An 18,227-nucleotide genomic window follows, 5' to 3' on the forward strand; every position below is an offset into this window, starting at 1 on the left:
TCATATGAGCAAAAAAATATTTCATTTTATTTGGAATGCAGACAAAATTAAACGTGCCTATTTATATAATGAATATGAGTTTGGGAGGCTAAAATGATTCAATATTAATGCTTTCGACCGCTCACTAAAAGCTTTATTCATACATAAATTAAACTTAAACACAAATTGGTTCTTCAGTAGATTATTAAGAAATGATCGTCCTTTGGTTCAAAAATGGCTTTTTTTGCCTTTATACAGAATACAACTCATTTCCAACTCATTCTTCTTATTTTTTTTACCTGTATTTAACCAGGCAAGTCAGTTAAGAACAAATTCTTATTTTCAATGACGGCCTAGGAACAGTGGGTTCAGGGGCAGAACGACCTTGTCAGCTCGGGGGTTTGAACTTGCAACCTTCCGGTTACTAGTCCAACGCTCTAACCACTAGGCACCCTGCCGCCCAGGAACATTTTGAGGCAATAAAATCTTTTCAGTCTGGAAAAACACCAGGGCTTGATGGTAAAACACCAGGGCTTGATGGTAAAACACCAGGGCTTGATGGTAAAACACCAGGGCTTGATGGTAAAACACCAGGGCTTGATGGTAAAACACCAGGGCTTGATGGTAAAACACCAGGGCTTGATGGTAAAACACCAGGGCTTGATGGAAAAACACCAGGGCTTGATGGTAAAACACCAGGGCTTGATGGTAAAACACCAGGGCTTGATGGTAAAACACCAGGGCTTGATGGTAAAACACCAGGGCTTGATGGTAAAACACCAGGGCTTGATGGTAAAACACCAGGGCTTGATGGTATGCCAGTAGAAGTGTATCAGACCTTTTTTTGATGTACTCAAAGATCCATTAATTGCATGTTTTTTTGGAAAGGAAATGTTGTTTAAAGTATCGCCTTTTCTTAAACAAGCCGTACAAAAGCTGGGTACAATTTCAGTTTTATCCTCCAGAAAATATAGAACAAATATTACATCAAATGTCATGGTTAAACTCAAATATACTGATGAATTAAAAAACATCTTTATGGATAAAAATAAATAAAATAAAAACTGGTATTATATTTATTAATGATATTATGAATAGAAATGGAGGAGTTATGTCACATATGCAGCTATCAGAAATATATGGGAGTATCTGCTCAATCCAAACGTACAACCAACTGATTACAGCACTACCACAAACATGGAGGAGGCACGTGGAAGAGGGAGAAGGTAGGGAACTAGTTTGTCTGCCATATAGTAAAGATACTAATTGGCTGAAAGGAAGTGGCATAAATAGAAAAATAAACCAGTTTCATCTGAGGACAAAAACGTTGACAAATGCGCCATACAGGTTGCAAAAATAAATGGGAGGAGATTTGTGATGTACTGATTCCATGGTTTATGAACTGGTACAAACAACTACCCTTGATTCAACACTTAAGAGTTTTTCCATTTAAGTTACTTGTATAGAATTCTTGCCACCAACAGAATGCTATATATATATATATATATATATATATATAGGGCACAGAACAATCTCAGCTCTGTAGATTTTGTTGCGAAGAGACCAAATCACTAAATCATTTATTCTGGTATTGCTCCTATGTATCTTGTTTCTGGTCACAGGTTTATGAATGGTTTAAAAAAAATCACAACATTCTCTTAAAATGAACCTTACAAATAGCAGTGTTGGGCGATCTGGAAAGACATAGCCAGTCAATAAATTATATAATAATACCGGTAAGAAAGGTTTTCATCTTTAGCTCACAATCTGTGGATACGATTAGAAAGGTTCAACATGTATGTAAAACATCACAGAACAATTGAAAAATATATGGAACATGGAAACCAAACGAGGATGGTCTATGGTGATAGGAGGGATGGGCTGAGAGGGTGGTCTATGGTGATAGGGTGGAATGGGCTGAGAAGGTGGTCTATGGTGATAGGTGGGATGGGCTGAGAGGGTGATCTATGGTGATAGGTTGGGATGGGCTGAGAGGGTGGTCTATGGTGATAGGTTGGGATGGGCTGAGAGGGTGGTCTATGGTGATAGGGTGGAATGGGCTGAGAAGGTGGTCTATGGTGATAGGTGGGATGGGCTGAGAGGGTGATCTATGGTGATAGGTTGGGATGGGCTGAGAGGGTGGTCTATGGTGATAGGTTGGGATGGGCTGAGAGGGTGATCTATGGTGATAGGTTGGGATGGGCTGAGAGGGTGGTCTATGGTAATAGGTGGGATGGGCTGAGAGGGTGGTCTATGGTGATAGGTTGGGATGGGCTGAGAGGGTGGTCTATGGTGATAGGTGGGATGGGCTGAGAGGGTGGTCTATGGTGATAGGTTGGGATGGGCTGAGAAGGTAGTCTATGGTGATAGGTTGGGATGGGCTGAGAGGGTGGTCTATGGTGATAGGTTGGGATGGGCTGAGAAGGTAGTCTATGGTGATAGGTTGGGATGGGCTGAGAGGGTGGTCTATGGTGATAGGTTGGGATGGGCTGAGAGGGTGGTCTATGGTGATAGGTTGGGATGGGCTGAGAGGGTGGTCTATGGTGATAGGTGGGATGGGCTGAGAGGGTGGTCTGGTAATAGGTGGGATGGGCTGAGAGGGTGGTCTATGGTGATAGGTTGGGATGGGCTGAGAGGGTGGTCTATGGTGATAGGTTGGGATGGGCTGAGAGGGTGGTCTATGGTGATAGGTTGGGATGGGCTGAGAGGGTGGTCTATGGTGATAGGTTGGGATGGGCTGAGAGGGTGGTCTATGGTGATAGGTTGGGATGGGCTGAGAGGGTGGTCTATGGTGATAGGTTGGGATGGGCTGAGAGGGTGGTCTATGGTGATAGGTTGGGATGGGCTGAGAGGGTGGTCTATGGTGATAGGTTGAGATGGGCTGAGAGGGTGGTCTATGGTGATAGGTTGGGATGGGCTGAGAGGGTGATCTATGGTGATAGGTTGGGATGGGCTGAGAGGGTGGTCTATGGTGATAGGTGGGATGGGCTGAGAGGGTGGTCTATGGTGATAGGTTGGGATGGGCTGAGAGGGTGGTCTATGGTGATAGGTGGAATGGGCTGAGAAGGTTGGGATGGGCTGAGAGGGTGGTCTATGGTGATAGGTGGAATGGGCTGAGAAGGTTGGGATGGGCTGAGAGGGTGGTCTATGGTGATAGGTGGAATGGGCTGAGAAGGTTGGGATGGGCTGAGAGGGTGGTCTATGGTGATAGGTGGAATGGGCTGAGAAGGTTGGGATGGGCTGAGAGGGTGGTCTATGGTGATAGGTGGAATGGGCTGAGAAGGTTGGGATGGGCTGAGAGGGTGGTCTATGGTGATAGGTGGAATGGGCTGAGAAGGTTGGGATGGGCTGAGAGGGTGGTCTATGGTGATAGGTGGAATGGGCTGAGAAGGTTGGGATGGGCTGAGAGGGTGGTCTATGGTGATAGGTGGAATGGGCTGAGAAGGTTGGGATGGGCTGAGAGGGTGGTCTATGGTGATAGGTGGAATGGGCTGAGAAGGTTGGGATGGGCTGAGAGGGTGGTCTATGGTGATAGGTGGAATGGGCTGAGAAGGTTGGGATGGGCTGAGAGGGTGGTCTATGGTGATAGGTGGAATGGGCTGAGAAGGTTGGGATGGGCTGAGAGGGTGGTCTATGGTGATAGGTGGAATGGGCTGAGAAGGTTGGGATGGGCTGAGAGGGTGGTCTATGGTGATAGGTGGAATGGGCTGAGAAGGTTGGGATGGGCTGAGAGGGTGGTCTATGGTGATAGGTGGAATGGGCTGAGAAGGTTGGGATGGGCTGAGAGGGTGGTCTATGGTGATAGGTGGAATGGGCTGAGAAGGTTGGGATGGGCTGAGAGGGTGGTCTATGGTGATAGGTGGAATGGGCTGAGAAGGTTGGGATGGGCTGAGAGGGTGGTCTATGGTGATAGGTGGAATGGGCTGAGAAGGTTGGGATGGGCTGAGAGGGTGGTCTATGGTGATAGGTGGAATGGGCTGAGAAGGTTGGGATGGGCTGAGAGGGTGGTCTATGGTGATAGGTGGAATGGGCTGAGAAGGTTGGGATGGGCTGAGAGGGTGGTCTATGGTGATAGGTGGAATGGGCTGAGAAGGTTGGGATGGGCTGAGAGGGTGGTCTATGGTGATAGGTGGAATGGGCTGAGAAGGTTGGGATGGGCTGAGAGGGTGGTCTATGGTGATAGGTGGAATGGGCTGAGAAGGTTGGGATGGGCTGAGAGGGTGGTCTATGGTGATAGGTGGAATGGGCTGAGAAGGTTGGGATGGGCTGAGAGGGTGGTCTATGGTGATAGGTGGAATGGGCTGAGAAGGTTGGGATGGGCTGAGAGGGTGGTCTATGGTGATAGGTGGAATGGGCTGAGAAGGTTGGGATGGGCTGAGAGGGTGGTCTATGGTGATAGGTGGAATGGGCTGAGAAGGTTGGGATGGGCTGAGAGGGTGGTCTATGGTGATAGGTGGAATGGGCTGAGAAGGTTGGGATGGGCTGAGAGGGTGGTCTATGGTGATAGGTGGAATGGGCTGAGAAGGTTGGGATGGGCTGAGAGGGTGGTCTATGGTGATAGGTGGAATGGGCTGAGAAGGTTGGGATGGGCTGAGAGGGTGGTCTATGGTGATAGGTGGAATGGGCTGAGAAGGTTGGGATGGGCTGAGAGGGTGGTCTATGGTGATAGGTGGAATGGGCTGAGAAGGTTGGGATGGGCTGAGAGGGTGGTCTATGGTGATAGGTGGAATGGGCTGAGAAGGTTGGGATGGGCTGAGAGGGTGGTCTATGGTGATAGGTGGAATGGGCTGAGAAGGTTGGGATGGGCTGAGAGGGTGGTCTATGGTGATAGGTGGAATGGGCTGAGAAGGTTGGGATGGGCTGAGAGGGTGGTCTATGGTGATAGGTGGAATGGGCTGAGAAGGTTGGGATGGGCTGAGAGGGTGGTCTATGGTGATAGGTGGAATGGGCTGAGAAGGTTGGGATGGGCTGAGAGGGTGGTCTATGGTGATAGGTGGAATGGGCTGAGAAGGTTGGGATGGGCTGAGAGGGTGGTCTATGGTGATAGGTGGAATGGGCTGAGAAGGTTGGGATGGGCTGAGAGGGTGGTCTATGGTGATAGGTGGAATGGGCTGAGAAGGTTGGGATGGGCTGAGAGGGTGGTCTATGGTGATAGGTGGAATGGGCTGAGAAGGTTGGGATGGGCTGAGAGGGTGGTCTATGGTGATAGGTGGAATGGGCTGAGAAGGTTGGGATGGGCTGAGAGGGTGGTCTATGGTGATAGGTGGAATGGGCTGAGAAGGTTGGGATGGGCTGAGAGGGTGGTCTATGGTGATAGGTGGAATGGGCTGAGAAGGTTGGGATGGGCTGAGAGGGTGGTCTATGGTGATAGGTGGAATGGGCTGAGAAGGTTGGGATGGGCTGAGAGGGTGGTCTATGGTGATAGGTGGAATGGGCTGAGAAGGTTGGGATGGGCTGAGAGGGTGGTCTATGGTGATAGGTGGAATGGGCTGAGAAGGTTGGGATGGGCTGAGAGGGTGGTCTATGGTGATAGGTGGAATGGGCTGAGAAGGTTGGGATGGGCTGAGAGGGTGGTCTATGGTGATAGGTGGAATGGGCTGAGAAGGTTGGGATGGGCTGAGAGGGTGGTCTATGGTGATAGGTGGAATGGGCTGAGAAGGTTGGGATGGGCTGAGAGGGTGGTCTATGGTGATAGGTGGAATGGGCTGAGAAGGTTGGGATGGGCTGAGAGGGTGGTCTATGGTGATAGGTGGAATGGGCTGAGAAGGTTGGGATGGGCTGAGAGGGTGGTCTATGGTGATAGGTGGAATGGGCTGAGAAGGTTGGGATGGGCTGAGAGGGTGGTCTATGGTGATAGGTGGAATGGGCTGAGAAGGTTGGGATGGGCTGAGAGGGTGGTCTATGGTGATAGGTGGAATGGGCTGAGAAGGTTGGGATGGGCTGAGAGGGTGGTCTATGGTGATAGGTGGAATGGGCTGAGAAGGTTGGGATGGGCTGAGAGGGTGGTCTATGGTGATAGGTGGAATGGGCTGAGAAGGTTGGGATGGGCTGAGAGGGTGGTCTATGGTGATAGGTGGAATGGGCTGAGAAGGTTGGGATGGGCTGAGAGGGTGGTCTATGGTGATAGGTGGAATGGGCTGAGAAGGTTGGGATGGGCTGAGAGGGTGGTCTATGGTGATAGGTGGAATGGGCTGAGAAGGTTGGGATGGGCTGAGAGGGTGGTCTATGGTGATAGGTGGAATGGGCTGAGAAGGTTGGGATGGGCTGAGAGGGTGGTCTATGGTGATAGGTGGAATGGGCTGAGAAGGTTGGGATGGGCTGAGAGGGTGGTCTATGGTGATAGGTGGAATGGGCTGAGAAGGTTGGGATGGGCTGAGAGGGTGGTCTATGGTGATAGGTGGAATGGGCTGAGAAGGTTGGGATGGGCTGAGAGGGTGGTCTATGGTGATAGGTTGGGATGGGCTGAGAGGGTGGTCTATGGTGATAGGTTGGGATGGGCTGAGAGGGTGGTCTATGGTGATAGGTTGGGATGGGCTGAGAGGGTGGTCTATGGTGATAGGTTGGGATGGGCTGAGAGGGTGGTCTATGGTGATAGGTTGGGATGGGCTGAGAGGGTGGTCTATGGTGATAGGTTGGGATGGGCTGAGAGGGTGGTCTATGGTGATAGGTTGGGATGGGCTGAGAAGGTTGGGATGGGCTGAGAGGGTGGTCTATGGTGATAGGTTGGGATGGGCTGAGAAGGTTGGGATGGGCTGAGAAGGTTGGGATGGGCTGAGAAGGTGGTCTATGGTGATAGGTTGGGATGGGCTGAGAAGGTTGGGATGGGCTGAGAGGGTGGTCTATGGTGATAGGTTGGGATGGGCTGAGAGGGTGGTCTATGGTGATAGGTTGGGATGGGCTGAGAAGGTGGTCTATGGTGATAGGTTGGGATGGGCTGAGAAGGTTGGGATGGGCTGAGAGGGTGGTCTATGGTGATAGGGTGGGATGGGCTGAGAGGGTGGTCTATGGTGATAGGTTGGGATGGGCTGAGAGGGTGGTCTATGGTGATAGGTTGGGATGGGCTGAGAGGGTGGTCTATGGTGATAGGTTGGGATGGGCTGAGAGGGTGGTCTATGGTGATAGGTTGGGATGGGCTGAGAGGGTGGTCTATGGTGATAGGTTGGGATGGGCTGAGAGGGTGGTCTATGGTGATAGGTTGGGATGGGCTGAGAGGGTGGTCTATGGTAATAGGTGGGATGGGCTGAGAGGGTGGTCTATGGTGATAGGTTGGGATGGGCTGAGAGGGTGGCCTATGGTGATAGGTGGGATGGGCTGAGAGGATGGTCTATGGTGATAGGTTGGGATGGGCTGAGAGGGTGGTCTATGGTGATAGGTTGGGATGGGCTGAGAGGGTGGTCTATGGTGATAGGTTGGGATGGGCTGAGAGGGTGGTCTATGGTGATAGGTTGGGATGGGCTGAGAGGGTGGTCTATGGTGATAGGTTGGGATGGGCTGAGAGGGTGGTCTATGGTGATAGGTTGGGATGGGCTGAGAGGGTGGTCTATGGTGATAGGTTGGGATGGGCTGAGAGGGTGGTCTATGGTGATAGGTGGGATGGGCTGAGAGGGTGGTCTATGGTGATAGGTTGGGATGGGCTGAGAGGGTGGTCTATGGTGATAGGTTGGGATGGGCTGAGAGGGTGGTCTATGGTGATAGTTGGGATGGGCTGAGAGGGTGGTCTATGGTGATAGGTTGGGATGGGCTGAGAGGGTGGTCTATGGTGATAGGTTGGGATGGGCTGAGAGGGTGGTCTATGGTGATAGGTTGGGATGGGCTGAGAGGGTGGTCTATGGTAATAGTTGGGATGGGCTGAGAGGGTGGTCTATGGTGATAGGTTGGGATGGGCTGAGAGGGTGGTCTATGGTGATAGGTTGGGATGGGCTGAGAGGGTGGTCTATGGTGATAGGTTGGGATGGGCTGAGAGGGTGGTCTATGGTAATAGGTGGAATGGGCTGAGAGGGTGGTCTATGGTGATAGGTTGGGATGGGCTGAGAGGGTGGCCTATGGTGATAGGTGGGATGGGCTGAGAGGGTGGTCTATGGTGATAGGTTGGGATGGGCTGAGAGGGTGGTCTATGGTGATAGGTTGGGATGGGCTGAGAGGGTGGCCTATGGTGATAGGTTGGGATGGGCTGAGAAGGTGGTCTATGGTGATAGGTGGGGATGGGCTGAGAGGGTGGTCTATGGTGATAGGTTGGGATGGGTTGAGAGGGTGGTCTATGGTGATAGGTTGGGATGGGCTGAGAGGGTGGTCTATGGTAATAGGTTGGGATGGGCTGAGAGGGTGGTCTATGGTGATAGGTTGGGATGGGCTGAGAGGGTGGTCTATGATGATAGGTTGGGATGGGCTGAGAGGGTGGTCTATGATGATAGGTGTATGTAAAACATATGTCCCCCGACGAGGAGGAAGATATATGTCCCCCGACGAGGAGGAAGATATATGTCCCCCGAAGAGGAGGAAGATATATGTCCCCCGACGAGGAGGAAGATATATGTCCTTCGACGAGGAGGAAGATATATGTCCCCCGACGAGGAGGAAGATATATGTCCCCCGACGAGGAGGAAGATATATGTCCCCCGACGAGGAGGAAGATATATGTCCCCCGACGAGGAGGAAGATAAATGTCCCCCGATGAGGAGGAAGATATATGTCCCCCGACGAGGAGGAAGATACATGTCCCCCGACGAGGAGGAAGATATATGTCCCCCGACGAGGAGGAAGATATATGTCCCCCGACGAGGAGGAAGATATATGTCCCCCGACGAGGAGGAAGATATATGTCCCCCGACGAGGAGGAAGATATATGTCCCCCGACGAGGAGGAAGATATATGTCCCCCGACGAGGAGGAAGATATATGTCCCCCGACGAGGAGGAAGATATATGTCCCCCGACGAGGAGGAAGATATATGTCCCCCGACGAGGAGGAAGATATATGTCCCCCGACGAGGAGGAAGATATATGTCCTTCGACGAGGAGGAAGATATATGTCTTTCGACGAGGAGGAAGATATATGTCCCCCGAAGAGGAGGAAGATATATGTCCCCCGAAGAGGAGGAAGATATATGTCTTTCGACGAGGAGGAAGATATATGTCCCCCGACGAGGAGGAAGATATATGTCCCCCGAAGAGGAGGAAGATATATGTCCCCCGATGAGGAGGAAGATATATGTCCCCCGACGAGGAGGAAGATATATGTCCCCCGACGAGGAGGAAGATATATGTCCCCCGAAGAGGAGGAAGATATATGTCCCCCGAAGAGGAGGAAGACATATGTCCCTCGACGAGGAGGAAGATATATGTCCTTCGGCGAGGAGGAAGATATTTGTTCTTAACTGACTTGCCTGGTTAAATAAAGGTAAAAAAAAAAAAATAAAAAAAAAAAAAAATAAAAAAAAATAAAAAAAATAGGTTGGGATGGGCTGAGAGGGTGGTCTATGGTGATAGGTTGGGATGGGCTGAGAGGGTGGTCTATGATGATAGGTTGGGATGGGCTGAGAGGGTGGTCTATGATGATAGGTGTATGTAAAACATATGTCCCCCGACGAGGAGGAAGATATATGTCCCCCGACGAGGAGGAAGATATATGTCCCCCGACGAGGAGGAAGATATATGTCCCCCGACGAGGAGGAAGATATATGTCCCCCGACGAGGAGGAAGATATATGTCCTTCGACGAGGAGGAAGATATATGTCTTTCGACGAGGAGGAAGATATATGTCCCCCGAAGAGGAGGAAGATATATGTCCCCCGAAGAGGAGGAAGATATATGTCTTTCGACGAGGAGGAAGATATATGTCCCCCGACGAGGAGGAAGATATATGTCCCCCGAAGAGGAGGAAGATATATGTCCCCCGATGAGGAGGAAGATATATGTCCCCCGACGAGGAGGAAGATATATGTCCCCCGACGAGGAGGAAGATATATGTCCCCCGAAGAGGAGGAAGATATATGTCCCCCGAAGAGGAGGAAGATATATGTCCCTCGACGAGGAGGAAGATATATGTCCTTCGGCGAGGAGGAAGATATATGTCCCCCGATGAGGAGGAAGATATATGTCCTCCGACGAGGAGGAAGATATATGTCCTCCGACGAGGAGGAAGATATATGTCCCCCGACGAGGAGGAAGATATATGTCCTTCGACGAGGGGGGGGGTTAATACATGTTTTCTTTATTTAAATAGAGGGAGGACCTGGCACATGCCTCACAGACACTCAAACACATTCACTCCCTCCCCCTCCCTCTCACCTAGCGCGAGCCTCCAGGTCTGTCAGGGACCCCTCTTTAACGAAGTGTGTGACGTCAGCGATGTGAACGCCCAGCTCTAACCTCTCCCCCCGCGGGCCGGGGGGGAGGCTGCGTATGGACAGGGTGTCGTCTACGTCCTCACAGCCCCGAGGGTCGACGCTGAACACCAGGTGGGTTTGTCTCAGATCCCGTCTGGTAATCACCTCGGCGGGGTCTACTGACCAGGGGCTCTCGGGGGAGGACACTGGCATCTCACCGAGCTAGAAACACACAAATAGATACGCAGTGACGCATACATCAACATAGAGACATGTAGACACACACAACAAGAGATATACATTTAAAAAACTAACAAAAAAAGCCTAATTTCGACATAAGTACTCCGCTGCATCTCCCAACAGGACACATTTACAGAAGTAAGCACAACAGTTTACATCTTAGTGCAAAGACTGACTTTACTATAACCTACCTGGATACAGATCTCTATGAGGATGGTGTATTATACTATAACCTGCCTGGATACAGATCTCTATGAGGATGGTGTATTATACTATACCCTACCTGGATACAGATCTCTATGAGGACAGTGTATTATACTATAACTGGATACAGATCTCTATGAGGACGGTGTATTATACTATAACTGGATACAGATCTCTATGAGGACGGTGTATTATACTATAACTGGATACAGATCTCTATGAGGATGGTGTATTATACTATAACTGGATACAGATCTCTATGAGGATGGTGTATTATACTATAACTGGATACAGATCTCTATGAGGACAGTGTATTATACTATAACTGGATACAGATCTCTATGAGGACGGTGTACTATACTATAACTGGATACAGATCTCTATGAGGATGGTGTATTATACTATAACTGGATACAGATCTCTATGAGGATGGTGTACTATACTATAACTGGATACAGATCTCTATGAGGACAGTGCATTATACTATAACCTACCTGGATACAGATCTCTATGAGGACGGTGTATTATACTATACCCTACCTGGATACAGATCTCTATGAGGACAGTGTATTATACTATAACTGGATACAGATCTCTATGAGGACAGTGTATTATACTATAACTGGATACAGATCTCTATGAGGATGGTATATTATACTATAACTGGATACAGATCTCTATGAGGACAGTGTATTATACTGTAACTGGATACAGATCTCTATGAGGACAGTGTATTATACTATAACTGGATACAGATCTCTATGAGGACAGTGTATTATACTATAACTGGATACAGATCTCTATGAGGACGGTGTATTATACTATAACTGGATACAGATCTCTATGAGGACAGTGTATTATACTATAACTGGATACAGATCTCTCTGAGGACGGTGTATTATACTATAACTGGATACAGATCTCTATGAGGACAGTGTATTATACTATAACCTACCTGTGCCTCAGAGAAAGGAGGTACGTGGATGCAGTTCTCTATGAGGATGGTTTGGACCTCAGTCTCCAGCTCCCCAGCCCGGCCCAGAACCCTGACACTGTGTCCGTTAGGGTAGAGGGAGGTGCTGTCCCACGAGTCCAGACGAACTATCACCCGGTGATCCTGGAGAGACGGAGGAGATGACAGGCTTCATGTCCTTTCAACAGTCAGAGACTTAAAGCAAGTTCACCTGATTCAACCACTCTACTAATCATCAAGTCCTTAGTCTGACCTGTAGTTTGTCAGCCTGTTGGGTGCTGATTCGGATCTTAGGGATGCGTTGGTCCCAGGGCGTGGCCAGGATACGCTGGGAGTTCCTGCTCTGTGATTGGGTCTCCTCCTTGGGGGGAAAGGTCACGACATAGTCCCTCCAGTTCCTCTGAAGGATCCCTACCACACGACCTGGAGGGAGGAGGGAGGGATGAGAGAGGTAGGGAGGGAGGAGAGAGGGAGAAGATAGAGAGGAGGGGGAGAGAGAGGGAGAAGGAGGGAGAAGAGAGAGAGGAGGGAGAGGGAGAGAGAGAAGAGAGATAGGAGGGGGAGAGAGAGGGAGAGAGAGGGAGAAGAGAGAGAGGGAGAAGGAGGGAGAAGAGAGAGAGGAGGGGGAAGAGAGAGAGGAGGGGGAGAAGGAGGGGGAAGAGAGAGAGGAGGGGGAGAAGGAGGGAGAAGAGAGCGAGAGGGAGAAGAGAGAGAGGGAGAAGAGAGAGAGGAGTAAATGATATGTTACATGAATGTAATTCTAGTCTTTATACTGTATGTTCTGTCTAGTATCTCATCCATTCAGTCTAGGAAAGACAGAGGTGAGTAACTGAGACAGGAATTAGGTCAGTAGTGTGTGTGTGTGTGTGTGTGTCTGTGTGTGTGTGTGTGTGTGTACCTGTGGCCATGGGTTGGCTCTGTGTCTCGTCTCCCTTCTCCTCCCCCTGTCCCTCCGTCAGGGCCGTGGTTCTCCCCCTCCACTCCCCCTTCGGCAACAGCTCCACGGCAACCATATCGCCATGCACCGCCCGGTTACGATTCCTCCCCCCACACACCAGCACATCACTGTTCAGCTCTGGGAGAGGATGTACAGTGACACACGTTGTCAAGTTGTTTTTGTCTCTGGTCCTCCAGCACTTTGGATTTGATATGAACTGACGATGATGAGGTTAACGTGCAGACTGGCAGCTTTCATTTGAGGGGATTTTTCATCTATATATTTGTGTACAGGGGCGGCAGGGTAGCCTAGTGGTTAGAGCGTTGGACTAGTAACCGGAAGGTTGCAAGTTCAAACCCCCGAGCTGACAAGGTACGAATCTGTCGTTCTGCCCCTGAACAGACAGTTAACCCACTAGGCCGTCATTGAAAATAAGAATTAGTTCTTAACTGACTTGCCTAGTTAAATAAAGGTAAACATTTTTTTTTTTTAAACATAGTCCCATCATTTTAGGGGACCAAACGTTTTGGGACAAATTCACTTGTATTTGTATTAAAGTTGTAAAAATTGAAGTATTTGGTTCATGGTACTCAATGACGACATCAAGCTTGTGACTCTACACATTTGCCGTTTGTTTTGGCTAATAATGTTTGATTGTAAATAAGAATAGTCTACATTAATGTGGAACCTACCACGATTAGGGATAATCCTGAATGTGAATAATGATGAGTGAGAAAGTTACAGACCCACAAAATATCCTACCCCCAAGACATGCTAACCTCCCCCCTATTACATTAACAGAGGAGATTAGCATTTTATATCATACCCCCAAGACATGCTAACCTCCCCCTATTACAGTAACAGAGGAGATTAGCATTTTATATCCTACCCCCAAGACATGCTAACCTCCCCCCTATTACAATAACAGAGGAGATTAGCATTTTATATCCTACCCCCAAGACATGCTAACCTCCCCCTATTACAGTAACAGAGGAGATTAGCATTTTATATCCTACCCCCAAGACATGCTAACCTCCCCCTATTACAGTAACAGAGGAGATTAGCATTTTATATCATACCCCCAAGACATGCTAACCTCCCCCTATTACAGTAACAGAGGAGATTAGCATTTTATATCATACCCCCAAGACATGCTAACCTCCCCCCTATTACAATAACAGAGGAGATTAGCATTTTTAAGGGGGTATGATATTTGTGCGTCTGTAACTTTCTCTCTCATCATTATTCCTAGATTCATGTAGGATGACCTGTAATCATGGTATCAGTAATAAACTCAACTGGGTCAGAACGTCTGCAGGTACTCCTGAACATAGAAACAGAATCTCAATATGCCCTGATTGACTTGAATGGGCAGGGCCAGTTCTACTCATTCTAGTTCTGTGCTCCTGAAGACCAAGAGACATGCACAAGGTAATGATACACTGGCTGATAATATAGGAGATGTTTTATCCTGTGTTCAGTATGTGTAGGCTATGTGATCCCTGCGGGGGAATTGAACCCACAACCTTACGCTGAAACAGAACAGTTTGAGGTCATAGGTCGGTTTTGTTGTGGAACTCACCTGAGCTCTTGTTAGAAGAGCCTTCAAAGCGGACGAAGGCTTCATGCTGGGCCCTGTGTTTGTTCACATTCAGAGTACCCTGGAATGGAAGGGAGAGACAGAAGACTTAGTACCCTGGAATGGAGGGACAGAGAAACAGAAGACTTAGTACCCTGGAATGGAGAGACAGAATACTTAGTACCCTGGAATGGAAGGACAGAGACACAGAAGACTTAGTACCCTGGAATGGAGGGACAGAGACACAGAAGACTTAGTACCCTGGAATGGAGGGACAGAGACACAGAAGACTTAGTACCCTGGAATGGAAGGACAGAGACACAGAAGACTTATTACCCTGGAATGGAAGGACAGAGACACAGAAGACTTAGTACCCTGGAATGGAAGGACAGAGACACAGAAGACTTAGTACCCTGGAATGGAGGGACAGAGACACAGAAGACTTAGTACCCTGGAATGGAGGGACAGAGACACAGAAGACTTAGTGCCCTGGAATGGAGGGACAGAGACACAGGAGACTTAGTACCCTGGAATGGAGGGACAGAGACACAGAAGACTTAGTACCCTGGAATGGAAGGACAGAGACACAGAAGACTTAGTGCCCTGGAATGGAAGGACAGAGACACAGAAGACTTAGTACCCTGGAATGGAAGGACAGAGACACAGAAGACTTAGTACCCTAGAATGGAAGGACAGAAGACTTAGTGCCCTGGAATGGAGGGACAGAGACACAGAAGACTTAGTACCCTGGAATGGAAGAGAGGGACAGAGACACAGAAGACTTAGTGCCCTGTAATGGAAGAGAGGGACAGAGAGACAGAAGACTTAGTTCCCTGGAATGGAAGGGAGGGACAGAGAGACAGAAGACGTAGTACCCTGGAATGGAAGGACAGAGAGACAGAAGACTTAGTACCCTGGAATGGAGGGACAGAGACACAGAAGACTTAGTACCCTGGAATGGAGGGACAGAGACACAGAAGACTTAGTACCCTGGAATGGAAGGACAGAGACACAGAAGACTTATTACCCTGGAATGGAAGGACAGAGACACAGAAGACTTAGTACCCTGGAATGGAAGGACAGAGACACAGAAGACTTAGTACCCTGGAATGGAGGGACAGAGACACAGAAGACTTAGTACCCTGGAATGGAGGGACAGAGACACAGAAGACTTAGTACCCTGGAATGGAGGGACAGAGACACAGGAGACTTAGTACCCTGGAATGGAGGGACAGAGACACAGAAGACTTAGTACCCTGGAATGGAAGGACAGAGACACAGAAGACTTAGTGCCCTGGAATGGAAGGACAGAGACACAGAAGACTTAGTACCCTGGAATGGAAGGACAGAGACACAGAAGACTTAGTACCCTAGAATGGAAGGACAGAAGACTTAGTGCCCTGGAATGGAGGGACAGAGACACAGAAGACTTAGTACCCTGGAATGGAAGAGAGGGACAGAGACACAGAAGACTTAGTGCCCTGTAATGGAAGAGAGGGACAGAGAGACAGAAGACTTAGTTCCCTGGAATGGAAGGGAGGGACAGAGAGACAGAAGACGTAGTACCCTGGAATGGAAGGACAGAGAGACAGAAGACTTAGTACCCTGGAATGGAATGGAGGGACAGAAGAAAACTTTTTTTAAATGTTTTTTTTAAAATGTAATTTACGAGACGCTCATATCCAGAGCAACTTACAGGAGCAATTAGGGTTAAGTGCCTTGTTCAAGGGCACATCGACAGATTTCACCTAGTCAGCTCTAGGATTCGAATCAGCAACCTTTTGGTTACTGGCCTAACTGCTTAACTGCTAGGCTAGCACCCAGCCCACATTGGGGGGATATTTTCATTTCACAGAAATTTGTATTTTTTTGTGTTTTCGGTGTTAGCTTTTCTCCAGAGTTGTTGTGTTTGTAGGCCTCAAAATGGCTGTCGAGGAGGACCTTCACATCTGAGTGTAGTTTGGAATAAAGAGGAGGACCTTCACATCTGGGTGTAGTTTGGAGTAAAGATGAGGACCTTCACATCTGAGTGTAGTTTGGAGTAAAGAGGAGGACCTTCACATCTGAGTGTAGTTTGGAGTAAAGAGGAGGACCTTCACATCTGGGTGTAGTTTGGAGTAAAGAGGACCTTCACATCTGAGTGTAGTTTATAATAAAGAGGAGGACCTTCACATCTGAGTGTAGTTTGGAGTAAAGAGGAGGACCTTCACATCTGAGTGTAGTTTGGAGTAAAGAGGAGGACCTTCACATCTGAGTGTAGTTTGGAGTAAAGAGGAGGACCTTCACATCTGGGTGTAGTTTGGAGAAAAGAGGACCTTCACATCTGAGTGTAGTTTGGAGAAAAGAGGACCTTCACATCTGAGTGTAGTTTGGAGAAAAGAGGAGGACCTTCACATCTGAGTGTAGTTTGGATTAAAGAGGACCTTCACATCTGGGTGTAGTTTGTAGTAAAGAGGAGGACCTTCACATCAGTGTAGTTTGGATTAAAGAGGACCTTCACATCTGAGTGTAGTTTGGATTAAAGAGGAGGACCTTCACATCTGGGTGTAGTTTGGAGTAAAGAGGACCTTCACATCTGAGTGTAGTTTGGAGTAAAGAGGAGGACCTTCACATCTGAGTGTAGTTTGGAATAAAGAGGACCTTCACATCTGAGTGTAGTTTATAATAAAGAGGAGGACCTTCACATCTGAGTGTAGTTTGGAATAAAGAGGAGGACCTTCACATCTGAGTGTAGTTTGGAGTAAAGAGGAGGACCTTCACATCTGGGTGTAGTTTGGAGAAAAGAGGACCTTCACATCTGAGTGTAGTTTGGAGAAAAGAGGACCTTCACATCTGAGTGTAGTTTGGAGAAAAGAGGAGGACCTTCACATCTGAGTGTAGTTTGGATTAAAGAGGACCTTCACATCTGGGTGTAGTTTGTAGTAAAGAGGAGGACCTTCACATCAGTGTAGTTTGGATTAAAGAGGACCTTCACATCTGAGTGTAGTTTGGATTAAAGAGGAGGACCTTCACATCTGGGTGTAGTTTGGAGTAAAGAGGACCTTCACATCTGAGTGTAGTTTGGAGTAAAGAGGAGGACCTTCACATCTGAGTGTAGTTTGGAGTAAAGAGGACCTTCACATCTGAGTGTAGTTTGGAGTAAAGAGGAGGACCTTCACATCTGAGTGTAGTTTGGAGTAAAGAGGACCTTCACATCTGAGTGTAGTTTGGAGTAAAGAGGAGGACCTTCACATCTGAGTGTAGTTTGGAGTAAAGAGGACCTTCACATCTGAGTGTAGTTTGGAGTAAAGAGGACCTTCACACCTGACACAGTCTGCTCTTCATGACTTTATGTGTTCCACTGAGGAGAGATGTGAGGACAGTGTGCTTCTGAGAGCACACACACACACACACACACACACACACACACACACACACACACACACACACACACACACACACACACACACACACAGTCTCAACTGTCACACACTGCTGTTCAAACACAGTCACGCCCCCTCCACCTGCCTGTATGTATCGGCCAGACTTAATGCCTGCCTCCAGGACCTCGGCAGGCAGGTGTTCAGTGTACTCTCTCTCCGTCCCCTCGCTCCCTTTCTCCTGCAGGGACTGAGCGATGGAGCAGTACAGCTCCAGGGCAGCCTGCAGCTCCGGCCAGAACGTCTGCAGGTACTCCTGAACATAGAAACAGAATCTCATTATCTCCTGATTGACTTGAATGGGCAGGGCCAGTTCTACTCATTCTAGTTCTGTGCTCCTGAAGACCAAGAGACATGCACAAGGTAACGATACACTGGCTGACATTACAAGATGTGTTTTATCCTGTGTTTAGTAGGTGTAGGCTATGTGATCCCTGCGAGGGAATTGAACCCACAACCCTGGGTCTCACTCTTACCAACGGAGCCACACAGGACCGACAACATAGTATACACTATACCAACGGAATGAAAACTGATCTGAACCCAACCCGGCTTCTTGTATGGGTCCTTTTG

The 18,227-nt window shown here is 48.7% G+C and overlaps 1 protein-coding gene across 6 annotated transcripts in view; it reads right to left on the reverse strand.

The window, feature by feature from the left end:
* Positions 1 to 18,227, reverse strand: part of dis3l (DIS3 like exosome 3'-5' exoribonuclease) — a 53,302-nt gene that overhangs the window by 21,052 nt on the left and 14,023 nt on the right. For all 6 annotated transcript variants that reach the window (XR_016492364.1, XR_016492363.1, XM_090223207.1 and 3 more), the window contains 6 exons: positions 17,743 to 17,910; positions 14,239 to 14,317; positions 12,618 to 12,794; positions 11,973 to 12,142; positions 11,702 to 11,863; positions 10,265 to 10,524 (listed from right to left, as the gene is read on the reverse strand). Coding sequence is in view for 4 of the 6 variants with exons in the window: in XM_090223207.1 (XP_090079333.1) it covers positions 10,265 to 10,524; positions 11,702 to 11,863; positions 11,973 to 12,142; positions 12,618 to 12,794; positions 14,239 to 14,317; positions 17,743 to 17,910 (1,016 nt within the window). In the remaining 2 variants the exon portion in view is untranslated. The remainder of the gene's footprint in view (positions 1 to 10,264; positions 10,525 to 11,701; positions 11,864 to 11,972; positions 12,143 to 12,617; positions 12,795 to 14,238; positions 14,318 to 17,742; positions 17,911 to 18,227) is intronic.

The sequence above is a fragment of the Oncorhynchus mykiss genome, chromosome 26, assembly GCF_057628025.1.
Source record: "Oncorhynchus mykiss isolate SJ-2025 chromosome 26, ASM5762802v1, whole genome shotgun sequence".
Taxonomy (NCBI): Eukaryota; Metazoa; Chordata; class Actinopteri; order Salmoniformes; family Salmonidae; genus Oncorhynchus; species Oncorhynchus mykiss.